At 40.0% G+C, this 14413-nt stretch overlaps 1 protein-coding gene across 1 annotated transcript; it reads left to right on the top strand.

Moving 5' to 3' along the window:
* Positions 1 to 603: 603 nt before the first annotated feature.
* On the top strand, positions 604 to 9219 carry ankrd33ab (ankyrin repeat domain 33Ab). The gene is made up of 5 exons (XM_012863711.3): positions 604 to 811; positions 2516 to 2821; positions 2908 to 3037; positions 3162 to 3302; positions 6196 to 9219. The coding sequence occupies exons 2-5, from the start codon at positions 2567 to 2569 to the stop codon at positions 7026 to 7028; spliced, it is 1359 nt and encodes a 452-aa protein (XP_012719165.2). The 5' UTR covers positions 604 to 811; positions 2516 to 2566; the 3' UTR covers positions 7029 to 9219.
* The last annotated feature ends 5194 nt before the right edge of the window (positions 9220 to 14413 follow it).

Here is a 14413-nt window from a genome sequence, read left to right as displayed (position 1 = left end):
TCATTGTGACCATAATGCCAGAGGTAAAGTCCGACATGGTGGGGGTCCCACCACCTCACAATCTAGTAATGAAGAGCTGACATAATTAAACTCAACCCCACCTGAAGTAGTTTTCCTATGACTCCTGGATCAGTTCACAGCACATCGGTCACACCGGAGGGGATTTTACTGTCTTATTAGTTACGTTCCCCTTCATAAGCAGCTTACACTTGTTTTATTGCATCACATTTTTCGATTGATTACCTGATTGCAGGTGGATTGCAAAATCCTTTACATGCACTATTGTTGCCATTTGACCATTTTTTCAAACTGGAGAAATAAAGGAAAATGTATGATTTTTATCCTGAAAATAGTTACTAGAGGGTTTGGTTCCTGTAAGGCGATGTAATCTTGTAATCATTCCTCATCATGGATTGTGTCATTGTTTTTTGAGCCAGGCTGCATTCAAATTAATCAATGGTTCTGAAAATCAGAATGTTTTTGGTGTAAAACCAATATGGGAAACATGATTTGAAATTGGTCTACTAAGAGGTCAGTAATCTCCTCTGGAGAAAGCTGTTTTAAAAGGGATGAGCTAAGCGCAGGAGATAAGTGAACGGTGTCGCTGTGAGGACGGCGTGAATCCTTCTCCTCCCAGTTTTCTGCGACGGTTCAGAAATGGCTAACCTTTTCTGCAGGCAGGAAGTGGAGGGCACTCTGACGGCTGCTCTGCAACAAGACTGGGAGAAATCAGAGGTTTGTTCAGTGGGAGTGACGGAGGTGTGACCCTGGATTATAACAACTCCTAGCTGAGCTGTCAGCCTTGTTCTTGGTAAGTTTACAGAATTCATCTTCACTTGCGTCTGCCTGTTCAAAACCAATATACAGACTATGATAGAAGCGTGTTTTCTTTTCTTCAAGTCGTTTGAAAAGATCTTTCAGACAAACTCCCATCTTCAAAACTTATTTTGACAGTGGTTTATTCATAGGATTAAAATAAGTAAAAAAATATGATCTTTTATGTTGAATTGTGCACCAAATAGCTTGTTTCATTAGTATATTTTTATGTGTGAAGCATAAACTGCAGTTTAAGATGAACCGCTACCCCCAAGATATTTAATTTAGGTTTCATTAATCAGTCACTCAGGCACAAAGATTTGCTTGACGGTTCCACACGTGAACGTTGTGCGTCTGCTGTGAGTGTTTCCTCATTTAACCCTGCTGAGTTCTGCAGCGCATTTACCGCTGATCCACTTACCCTCCCAGTAAAGGTCCGCTGATCTGATGGCGTTTCATCCGTGGCACACGGCGACATAAGAGCCATAATCCCTGACTCTTCCTACTTCTTCCCGACCTGTCAACAAGCAAACTCTGGACTTTTTTTCTAAGAAGTGGATCTGAAATCTGATTTGGAGCATGTTGAAAAACAAAATTGTAATTTGTCTGCATCCTGCAACAGAACCTTGAACTCCCCATTTCATCACATTACAACCACAGACTTCAATGTATTTTGTTGGGAAGGGACATGTTAGGCACCTTTTGATTTATTTATTTTGTAAATTGGGAGAAACCATGTATGATTTTCACACTGTTTCACATATAAAGTCCAAAAAGTGTGACGTGCATTTGCATTCTGTCTCTCTGTAGATCCACCTTTGACTGTAGTTAAAGCTGCCAGTCTTTTAGGGTTTGCCTCCACCAGCTTCACACGTGACCAAAGCGGTTCATCTTTGTAAAAGCTGAAAGCCCAGGGTCTGTGAACATTATTTTTTAAGTGTTGCCAGGTTTGGTCTGAACATTGGCCAGGCCGTTCTAACATATGAGAGTGCTTTGATCTAAAATATTCAACTGCAGCTCAGGCTGAATGCGAGGTGAGGATGTCCGACTGGAAAACAAACCTCGTTCCCAGTCTCAAGTCTGTTTTTTTTTTTTCAAATTCATTTTCTTATGGGATTACCCTGTATTTATCTCAATCCATCTCCCCATGAATTCTCACCAGCTTCACTGTCTCTCCCGAGAAGAGCATTTCCACAGCATAATATCGCCTCCACCACGCCTCACTACAGTGATGTAGTTAGGTGTTTTGCAGGTGGAGCAGAACACCCTGTTTCAGGCTCATCTGAGCGAACCGTTTTCTCCCAAATGACTGCTGTGTCCCTTTTATGACTTGTGGTGAACGGGCAAACATTCATTTCATTGAACGATGTCGTTTCTGTTAAAACTCGTCCATAAAGGACAGGTTTACGGGGTGCACGACTAATAGCTGTTCTGGTTCCAGATTGAGCTTTGGATCTCTGCAGCCCCTCCAAAGGTACCATGCTTCCCTGATCAGAGCTCTTCTTGCTCGGTATATCTTCACAGGTCGACGGGGTGTGTCAGACATATCGACCAAAGATTTTGTTTCTATAACCTAACTCGGCTTTAAACGTCTCCACAACGTTTGTGCCGCTGGTCTTCATGAGGTTCTCTGGCCACTAATGTTCTGCTGTTTCCAGCCTCCCTGTGTTTTTGATGCCATGTGTCATTTTCTTTAAAGATGCGACCAGGCAAGCTGCAGTGACTCCCGTTCCAGTGGCTCTGTTGGAGGATGGCCACTGCAGCAGAGGACCCCCACCTGGGCTCAGGTCCAGATGATGATGAAACATCAGGACTGGACTCTGACTCTGACAGCATCCTCTCCGACGACTCCGTGCTCCCTGACCCCACGCAGGAGGCAGCCAACAGCAGCGCCGCTAACACCTTGTACGAGGCCTGCGCCCGCAACGACGCCGCCGCTCTGAAGAAAGTCCTGGAGAGAGGGGTGACAAAGGAGGAGGCGACGGAGCTGGACAACAACGGATGGGTGAGTTTCAAATTCCTGATGGGAGTAGTTTTCAGCTTTGGACCCCAGCGGAGTCGCTGATGTTCGGCTCTGGTTTCTACCAACAGAACGGCCTGATGGTGGCTTGTTGCAAAGGGTTTCTTGACATTGTGCACGGGCTCCACAGTTGTCCCTTTATAGACATAAATCACCAGGACAATGAAGGCAACACAGCCCTAATGATTGCATCTCAAGGAGGTGAGTGCAGTGAAATGTAATAATTAGACTGGATGGATGCTTTAAAGTTAGGGTGCTGGGGAGAAATCACCCCAGTTTTCAAAACTGAGCTGAGAGGTCGCTGACTTCTCTCGTCTTCCTGCAGGTCATGTATTCACCGTGATGTATCTCCTAAACTACTACCCTGGAGTGGACACAGAAATGAGGGACTGCAGAGGCTTCACAGCCCTCATCAAAGCTGCCATGACTGGCCGCTGCGACGTGGTCGCTGCTCTTGTTATGGCCGGTAAGGAAAAGGGAAAATGTGTCATTTCTGATATGCTGATTAGTTAGTTACTCATTTAGTTACTTTAAAACGGTTTCTTCATGCCTTCTAGAAGTCTTTGAGGTACCTTTAAAGTCTTTATTTTAAGCATCGACTAGTTTGTCTCTTGCTGTCTTTCAACATTTTTCACACCAGTGCGTCACGGTCGTCAGAGGACAGTTTTGATTTGAGGAGAAATGTGAATTTCAATGTGCGGCTCACCAGCTGTAAACTGTATTTAAGGCTTTAAAGTTCTTCTTTCATCTTTTAACGGATGAGCTTTCAAATTATTATTTTTTTTGATCAAACAGGACTACAGTTTGTGATCAGGATCAGGTCCAATGACTGGAGAAAAAAAACTTCAGACTTCCAGAAAGTCGGGAGATACAGAAGACAAAATAACATTTTAGAAAGGCATTACAAGGCTCTTTTTGATGCCTTTTTGGATTTATCTGCACAATAAAGGGTCTGATTTAAAACAGGATAAATGACAACAACAGAAAGCAGTGATGGTGTCCCTTAGCAAAAAGTAGTTTATTCAAGTCTACCACAAGTATACTTATTTCATACTTAAAATGAGGCGGTGTACTTGAACTTTACCTTTCAATGAACTATATTGGATATACTTAACAATAGTATAGTGAAGTATACTTGACTTACACTGAAAAGTATAAACAGAAGTCTAAGTTCAAGTTAACTTCTAGTTAAACTGTTTTACTGAAACATCATTACTTCAACTTTGTAGTCCAAATGTTTTTAATATTTGCTTTTAATTTCTATTTTTCCATGTCTTACTTTGTTTCTACATTTTATTCCAACTTACTTTTATTCTGTTTTATTTTCCTATATTTTAATCACGTAAAGCACTTTGCATTGTCTTTGTACCGAAATGTACTATACAAATAAAGTTGCCTTGCCTAAGACAAAGTACATTAATACTAAGACTTAATAAAATTAACTTAAAGTATATTACTTTTTGCTAAAGGGTGTCATGAATAAAAAGTGTTGATTCATCCGCTCCAAAGGAGCAGTTAAATCACAGCTGACGACAGCAGCTGACCCGTGTTTCCTCGTGGCGTAGTTAAATCTCCGCTGCAGAGTTAATGACGCGGTGACGTGTGACTGCTTTAAGGGATCACTCTGAGGGCATTATTACATGTCTGCAGTAATCTCTTGACTTGCTAGTCCTCCTGACTGAAGATTAGGCACATACCTATTTTTAGCCCACGTGTTTTTGAAACTCGCCGCTGTGTCGAACCAGACTTCTGTTAAACGTTGCAATCGGAGAGTAAAAGTTGACCCAGGGGAAACGTGTCGACTGGAAAAGCTGATGAGACAGGGCTGGCTGCTCTGAATATGCTCAATGATGTTAAACCATGCTATAAGTGAGGCTGACAACATCATTATCAGTCCGTTTTAGCAGGTACAGTCAATACCATGATAAAGTGTTTCATACGCTAAAGCCGATATCACTATATATTTCACCAAACCTTACCAGTAAAATGATCCAGGCCACTTCAGGACACAATGGGTGTTAAGGACATTCATGAGCACTAAGACCCACAGAGCTGCTGAAAGGTGCATCCTGTCCCACCACCACACGGTGAGATAATAGAGTAAAACTGAACAAATACATATTTATTATCTGGTGCTTCTTTTAGTTATGAAATATTTGCCACGGTGACTGTCAAAATAGTATTAACACATAAACCTTTTCACATTTTGTCATAAACTTCAGTGTTTTGTTGTATTTCTATTTTATTTTGTGTGTGTGATAGATCATAATAACTGGAATGAAAATGCAAGTACCTTTAGAAGTCACTTAATTATCAAACAGACTCAGTTTATGGAGAACGTTGCGGAGAAGTTTAAAGCATTGCGTTATAAAACAATATGCCAAGCTTTGGACACTTCTAAGAGTCCTATTTCCTCTGGAAATGGTGAATATCCGGTGTGAGCAATGTCAGTGGGAGAGCAGGCCCATTAGGGACAAAGAAAAACTATGAAAGAAGTTCTTCAGATATCAGACCTTTTGGTCAAAATGCTAAATGCTTTGTGCTTCAGAACGTCAATGGTGTGCAGCCCTCTTAACACATCAGCCCCATTATGAAGCATGGTGGTGACAGCATTATGCTGAGGGATGAAAACAGGGAAGCTGTTTTTTTCTATTATTTTGTTATGTAGCTATCATTTAATCCTCAGAAAGCACATTGATGGAGTATCCTGGTTTCCAATGTTGCTTAGGTACATCCGATACAATTTACAATACAATACAGTACAATGAACAAAATGGCTAATTTAAAATCCTGAAAAAAGTTTCCTGCATTGTTTAGATGAGGTGCAGTACTCCTGAATCCAATGAAGGGTCTGTTGCCTCTGCAGAACTTGATGACTGACTGAGTAGGTAATTCAGCCACTGCTACAGCTGCTGGAGCAGGGACACATTCAAAACATGCAGAACGCTGGTTCTAAACCATTGGAGTTGGACACCACTGATTTAGAGAAAAGCCGACACTCTCTAAAATAACTTCTGCTGTAATTGCATCCTACACTTTTCCTTTTTTATTGGTAAAAAATTTAGATAAGCATTTATAGGAACTTGTATGTTATCTAAAAAAAAATCACAATAAAGCACATTGAACTATGTGTTGACAATTAGAAAAGATTGTGAAAAGGTTTAGGGAGCTGTAAATGAATAGAATCATAGTCGAATTCACGGTCTTAAAGGTACTTCCCCTTATTGACCAAACCAGCCAAAGGAAAAGCTTAAAGAGGTTCGGCTAAAAAAAAAAAGGCTGAATGTATTTTTCATATTTCACTGAAAGATTAACCCCTGCTGTCCCGTTTTTGCTCCCCCTCCCGTCTTTCTTTTCAGGGGCTGATGTAAACGCAGTGGACTCTTTCCGGGGAAAGTGTGCTCGGGACTGGGCTCTGAAAACAGGTCGCTATGAGACCTTTCAACGTATTCGTCGCCTCGCGATGCGGCCTAAAGCCGAGCAGTTCTGTGAAAGCTACATCCCAGAGTGGCCCGAGCTCATGGGCAGAGTTGCCAAAGCCACATCTCAGAAGAGTCCCGCAGAGAAGATCACGCTGCGGATCAAAAACAAGTTTGGGTTCAGCTTTCCACGTGACCCCCAGGACGACGGGGTCATAGACCACATGGTTCGCATGACCACCAGCATCCGCTGTCCTCTCATTGTGACTGCGTGCCACCCGCTGTGCCCCACCAGCCCACCGGAGGTGGGGAAGAGAAGGCTTGCGGTGCCGGAGCTGGTGAAGAAACATCCACAGAAGGAGCTGGAAGACGGCTCAGTGTGCCACAGCAACGGCTCAGTCTCGCACGTCCTCCCCTCGATCCACTCTGCAGAGACAGTGGCTTTGACGTGCTGCCCCGACACCGAGAGGAGAGGGAGCATCCTCTCAGTGGCCTCCAACAAGGTGGCCACAGCGTTCATCCCCCGAAGCTTGGCGAGGCGCAACAGCGTCTTCCCCTCAGGGTGCATTCCTCAGATCAACGTGGACAGGCCTTCAGACCCGACGCCGAAGAAAGAAAAGAAGAAGAAGAAAAACAAGAGCTACCTGGAGCCGCCTATGTGGAAATACAAGGAGCACAGGGAGGAGAAAAAGAAGGAGAAGAAAAATGCTGAGAAAGAAAAGGAAGGGAAGGGGAGCAAAAAGGATAAGGACAGCAGGAAGACCAAAAATTAGAATTCCTGCTTTTGGTAACATTTTCTTCCAGTGTACTTACAACTTGTTCGATCCAAGTAATTTTAAAAACAAATCTATATTAAAAAAACTCCAAAGCACTCTCTTCTAAAAAAAAAATAATTATTCAGAATATACAAAGAAAAACCTGAAATATAAGCAAGAAGGCTCATGTCTGAACTTGATTTTTTTAGATCAAATGCACCAATAACAGCATTTTAGATTGTTGTTTTGTTTCTGTTTTTTTTTTTTTTTTTGTCTTTTCAAGAAGCGTGTGCCTTGGAGTTTGTGGACATTTCAAGTTCATGTCTGTCCCATCCAAAGAATAATTTTCTTTAAAATGAAAACTGAAGCCCATGAAACACTCCTTCCACACAAACATCAGCTGAAGAACATTATGGCAAGATTTTGTTCTAACGTCAAAATCAAGTGCTAAAACTTACCAAAATACTTCAAATGTATTAAACCGTTACACTTTAGTACCAAAATACAATGGCCTTTTTTATATAGCAACATTTAACCTTTTTTGGTATTAGTGAACTCTTTGTAAAGAAACATATTAATTTAACGTATAAGACCCATAATCACTAATTCATTAACAGGTTCAGTGCCTACCTCAACGCCCATTTAATAAAGCCAAGAGGCCACAGATAAGGTGTTTGCTTATATCTCAGTGGTTATCTGCAATACAAGTTGTAACCATAGAAGCGTGATTATTGTATGTTATCATTACTGCTGTGTAATACAAACGTATTGAATGTTTTTCTTTTAAGGTACAGTGCTGTGCAAAAGTATGCAAACAACTCAAGTAAAAACCACAAACCTCAGAGGATTTTGTTGGAATCGGACGGAAGAGACAAAGGAGCCACAATTCATGAGGAGGGTGGAAAGTGACACTTGGTTTCCAAAATTTGAAGTAGATAAAAATCTGAAAAGTGTGGCGGAAATTTGTGTTCAGCTCTCTTTACTCTGATACCCTTAAATAAAATTTTATGGCGCACGCTGTCTTCAGAAGTCACCCTTTAGCTAATGTAAAGTATTTTCTCTATAAACACGACAACTCTGTGATAACCTCAGGCGTTTGTCAGAGAATAATCCAATCCATGTCCCATTGGCTGCTTTATTTCACAGCAAGTCTCACTGAAAAACAAAGCAACATTTAAGTAGAGCATGGCATGTCACTGAACGCAACAGCTGCAACCAACGGGGGCTTGAAATCCAACAATTTTTAAAGCACATCAGGTGCTGATGAGCCTTAAATCCATGACTTGAAGATCAAAATAAAACCTCATTGAGAAAATGCTAAAAACGCATAAAACCACAGTTGCCATCAGTAGTTAAAAACATGTAATGTCAGCCATAAGTCCAACTAACGTGCCCAAACAAAGGGGAACCTGCAGGATCGTGGGGGTAAAAGGTGTAACTCAGACAGACCAGCTGGCCAGGGAGAAATGCAAGAAGTCCAAAGCAAGGTTAGATAATAAAATAACCAAAGTAACACTACATGTGACAGGGATCCAACAACGCACATCTTCCTGAACAGGACATTGTACAGTAAAACACGGTGGTGGCGGCGGCATCATGCTGGGGGGATTGTTTGTCTTTAGCAGGGAAATGGAAGCTGCTCAGAGTTGATGGGTAGATGGATGAGCTAAACACAATAACCCTAAACATCCAGCAGAGCCACAGTGGGATGCGTAAAGCATATTCATGTGCTAGAATGGCCTAGTCAAAGCCCAGAGAAATATATTTGGAAAATCTGTGGACTTTAAAAATAACAATCAAGAAACACACTCATTTGTGCATATAAGGTCTGGGTATGGCCCAAAAGCCTTGCAGAGTAGGTTACACAAAACCTGATTAAAAATACACTTTTCATATTTTTATTATAATTATTGGTCTATCACATAAAACCCCAATAAACACATTGAAGTTTGTGATTGTAATGCGACAACAAAAGTAGAAAGGTTCAAAGGGGATGAGTAGTTCTGAATGTCAGTTTATCTAAAAGGCTGAAACTTTATTGTTCCACAGCCAGTGTGACCAAGACAGGATGAAACTGAGAAGACATCTCAATCCTCCAATCTTCTGCAGCTTTCTGATATTGCCAACGACTGCTCCTCAAAACATAAAATGTTTGTACAAAGTCTATAAGTGCATATATTCAGCTTGCTTGAACTTTTAAATAAAGGTAAAGTTGCAAAAGTTAATATATAGTATATACTAGCTTAGATATAGTATATATATAAATAATAAAGCTTTGAAATCCACTGAAAGCTTGTATATCTGCAGTTTATACACATTTTATTAAGTATTCAAAACTTTTTTGTTTGTTAAAATTATATACATTATGTCATTATTTCATGGTCATCAATGTAGATATTAAAATTATTCATTCCTACATAGATTTATTATGTCCACTCAAACACCTCCCACAAACTATTAAGCATGACGGGCTTGTTTGGCATCTATGAATCATTCTCAATAGCAAGATAGATATATGAGGCCACCTGACCCCCCCACTGAAAGAAATCTTTAACTTAATGGCTGAAAAAGAAACAAATCAAGCAGATGCAGCAATTAATTAAACATAGTTGATTTACAAAGCATGATAACAAATTGTATGTAAAACTTCTGCACACGGTGCTGGTCCAAGACATAAATAAACAGGGGTTCCCATAAATGCTTGAATTTTAACACTGACCTTGGATCTTAAAGCAGATTTGTTTATTGTGAATGAGAAAAATACCTAATTTGATTGAAAGATTTTAAACAGCTTGAAATTTTAATTTAAGATTGTCAGGTTTAAGTTGCCAAAGACAGCAAAGATTAAGCTTAGTTGTTTGGCTGCTGTATTAACAAATACACAATCTGATGCTACGGGTTTAATCTTTTCTTTGTGTTTGAGCTCGGCTTGTACACACACACACACACACACACACACACACACACACACATCTCAGCAAATAATAACAAGTTATCTGTGATTGTTTTTAAACTCGGCAAATTAAACTTGGCTCCCTCTTCCAGGTTCCACCAAATCTGTATTGAAGCACTTAGCGGTGGGGATGTCTTTAGCAGGAAGAGGAGCCCCAAATCTAATTCTGCTAAAGTCTCCAGACAACCTAGGGCCAACGCTGTCTGCACATGGCCTACCGCACAGTGGAGGGGTAGCTGACTGCTCCATGACGTTACTGGCTTTCTGATGAGGTGGAGCTCATGCAGACTGTCAGCAAACTGTGTTATTTAAGAGGCCCAAGGAAGTTTTGGCAACACAGTAAGTCCCATAACATTTTTTTCAGCTTAGTACGATAGATGGTGTATGTGTGCATTCCTCCAAGTGAGTCCTGAAGAGTGTGCCCTCCAGGACCGTTGGAATCCACTTCTCTGCTAGAAAGTTAGCCATCATCCTTGTTGATTGCTCAAGTCCTCTTTCCTAATGCATAAACAGTTCAGTATGAGCAGTGGAGGGTCTACAGGATAAGGAAAGGAGTTTACAGTTTCCTTCATTGCCATGTATTTGGTCTGTAACTGTGTTTTAATCAGAGCTGGGTGAAAGATAACTGCTTATTAAAATGTTGCTAAAGCAGAGCAAAGACAATTTCGTATGGAAAGACTGAGGGAGCAGAATTTCTATTTTACCTTACAGCTATGCAGATAATGAGTGCGAGGAAAACGTTTCTGAAAAGAGCCTCACTTTCAAATATGTCAAAAATTATTTCCTGCATACCTGAAATCTTTACAGTGAGCGCCACAACACTGTTATTGCTAACTACAGCCAATAACAAAGGTATTACTGATTTTCTTTAGCAGTATAAACTTATCTCATGGTGTCTGCCAGGTTGAAACAAATATGCAGTAAAAAGAAACGGTCCAAGCCTTAAGCCTTGTGGTACTCCATAACTAACTGTTGTTTAAGGAAGATTCATCATTGCCATGAAAAAATAGAATATGTCAAATAGGTATAATCTAAGATTTAACAGAAAAAGAACTATAAATCTTTTCTCTTAAGCAGGGATAATTACATTACAGACTTCATCAGAGCTGTTTTGGAGCTTAGTGTAACAAATTAGATCATAACGCCTCAACACTATTTTTAAAGCAATTTTTAAAATAATTTTAGACAATAAATAAGGAATTAGGTATAAAAAACTATTTATGTCATTACCGATTTCTTCTCACTTTGACATTTTTCACTATAAAATGTTTCAGATCATCATATATTTTATTATCCAACAATGGTAAACTGGGTAAAAAGGAGTGTTCAAATGAGGATTTTGTTTATTAAGAGAAAAATACTAATGAAGCGATGTAAAAAAAAAATAAAAAAAAATAAATGCCACTTAAAGAGCTGGTTGTGTGTGCCTTAGCAGTAACAGCTGCCATCAAGCATTTTCAATATCTGAAGCGTCGGAGGATGGAGGAACTTTAACCCACTCTTTTTGGCAGATTTGGTTTTTAATTGACATGTTGGATGGCTTTCAAGCATTATTGATCTATTTAAAGTCAGAACCACTTCAAAACCTTTATTTTATATTTTTATCTTTTATCCATTAATTTTTGAGCCCTTCAGAGGTGAATTTGCTTGTGTGCTTTGTATCATTATGTAACTGTAAAATCCAAGTGTTTCCCATCAGTGTGAAAAACTCACGGCCTTACATTCTCCTTCAGGATTTTCTGGCTGATTTCACCATTCCAGTATTTATGGCAAGTTGTCCAGGTTCTGAAACAGCACTCTACCACTACCATGTTTGACTAAGGCAGGTCATCAAGTCCCACAGTCCTGCAGCTCTTGGATGCATCCCTGCACTAACACACCTAAAACAAATAAATGAGTAATAACCAGGCCTTTACAAAGCGTGCTGACACACCAGGGAGGTGAGTCGGCCTTTTGAAGCAGGTGCGTTGGAGCAGGGATGCATCCAAAAGTTGCAGGACGGTGGTCCCTGGGGCTTTAGTTGTATTTTCTGAAATGCTGTTATAAACAGTTCTACTTTAGTCTTGTTGGTCTCCAGAATATTTACCCATAAGTCTTCGGATCATCAGAACGTTTTCTTGATAAATGTGAGACGGGCATTTTGTGTTTATTCTGTCTAGTGGTGGTTTCGGTGTTGGAGATTTCCTGTGGAAATACTTTTTGCCCAGTGTTTTACATATTCTTGAACCATGGACACTGAAATTAACCAAGACAAGTGAGGCCTGCAGTACTTTAGATGTTTGTGGTCCACTGTGCTGTCCTCACCGTGTTGCTGATGTATTATTTATGTATGTATGTATGCATGTATGTAAATATATATATATATATATATATATATATATATATATATATATATATATATATATATATATATATATATATATATATATATGTATTCATTTTTTATGTAATCTGTACAAACACATCTGTACACTAACATAACATAACACAACAAAGGATAAAACACCCCTCATTACTTAAAAAGTCAGTGTACAAGGTACACAATACAAATAATTCCATAAGTACTTGGTGGAAGAGGTGTACCAATTAGGTCTAAATATGGCTACCAAATTTTCAAAAAGGTTTTATATCGTTTTCTGACACAATGGGTATTTTTTTCCGGATGGATGCAACTGTTCATCTCAACAGACCACCTGTAAATGGCAAGAGGGCAATCAGATTCCCATGACACTGCAATGCACTTCTTAGCTACACATAGAGCATCTTCAATGAATTTGAGTTGTGCATTGTTTAGAAAACGGTGCATAATTGTAAAGTTCCCCCATAAACAAAGTTCAGGGTCCATTGGAACATTAATTCCAGTAATCCTGGTTAAAGTGGAGCAGAGATCATGCCAGAAAGGCCTAACTTTTACACACAGCCAGGTACAATGTAAAAAGGAACCAATCTCAGTGGCACATCTGAAGCACATTTCTGACTGGTTAGATTTGAATGAATGTAATTTTTCCTGGGTAAGGTATAATTGATGTAGTAAGTTATGGTTAATCAATCTATACCGGGAATTCATAATACTTGACAGGCTGTTTTTACATAATTCTGTCCAACTTTGTTCGTCAGTTTTAATGTTGAGATCAGACTTCCATTTAATTCTAGACTCGCAAACCTGGTTTTGGGCCTTCCTTCAACAATAGGTGATACGTTTTTGAAATAAATGTATGCTTCCTGTCATAAAGAGACCTTTCAACGTCATTCATGACAGGCAGAGTTGATTCAAACTAGCTCTCAAAAAGGATCTTATTTGGAGATAACAGAAAAAAAGGTTTCATTGGACAAGTTATATTTCCTCTTCAGGTGTTCAAATGACATGAAATGTCCTTTATCGAAGCAATCATCCAAGAGTTGGATTCCCTTATGATGCCATATGTCCAGAATCTTATCAAAACTCATAGATATGAGCTCATTTAGCGTTAAACGGTGTTTTAGGTGACAGTCCCTCCTTCAATCCAAGACTTTTGTGAATCTCATACCAGATTTTTATCAGATGCCTTAATATGGGGTTATCTGTCCTGTTGTTTACAGTCAAGAGATTATGCTCATAAAGTCACCGAGGACCCATTCTTCCAGGGGTTGCAGTCCAATCTGTATCCAGGAGGGGGCGTCCCTGCACTCAAAAAAGGATGAGATGACCCTCATTTGGGCTGCCAGGTAGTCATTTTTAGTAATCGAAGTCCCCCTTAACCATAATGCCTTGTTAGCTTTACTATGGATATCTGGGGTTCTTTACAATCCCATAAAACTGTCTGACATATCCAATAAGAGCTTTGAAGAAGGACTGTGGCAATGAAACGGGCAGGGATTGAAATAAATATTGCAACCTTGGTTGTATATCCATTTTATACAATTAACTCTTCCCATCAAGGTGTGAGGCAAGCCCATTCATCTACGTAAATCATCCTCAATCTCACTGAGCAGTGGATGGTAATTCAAATTGTACAGGTTTTTAAGGTTGTTGTCCACAAATACCCCAAGGTATTTTTATACCATCCATAGGCCACCTAAATGGACTTGTGCGCTGCAGTTCTGAGTGATCGAAATTTGTCAATGAATGCTGATGTGGTCTTGGAGTGATTTTGGTAGGACGACCACTCCTGAGAAGGTTCAGCACTTTTCAAATATTAGCTCACTGGCAGAGCTCTGTAGGGCTTAACTGCAAGGTGTGAGGTTATTCAGGTGTACATCTAAAAAGTTGCAGGACTCCAGCCCTCGAGGATTGGAGTTCAGGATCACTGCCTTAACCACAAGTGATGAGCAAACATGAGTAAGGTGTGTTGAAGCAGAGCTGTATCTTAAAGGAGTTAAAGGACATATTGGCCTCGAGAAGTGGAGTTTGAGACCCAATGATTAGGGTAACGGCTTTCAAGGTGATTCACTGGAAACCCAGACATAAAAA

The sequence above is a fragment of the Fundulus heteroclitus genome, chromosome 20, assembly GCF_011125445.2.
Source record: "Fundulus heteroclitus isolate FHET01 chromosome 20, MU-UCD_Fhet_4.1, whole genome shotgun sequence".
Lineage (NCBI taxonomy): Eukaryota > Metazoa > Chordata > Actinopteri > Cyprinodontiformes > Fundulidae > Fundulus > Fundulus heteroclitus.
The sequence above is the reverse complement of the archived record's forward strand: the minus strand, read 5'-3'. Positions and strand labels throughout refer to the sequence as shown.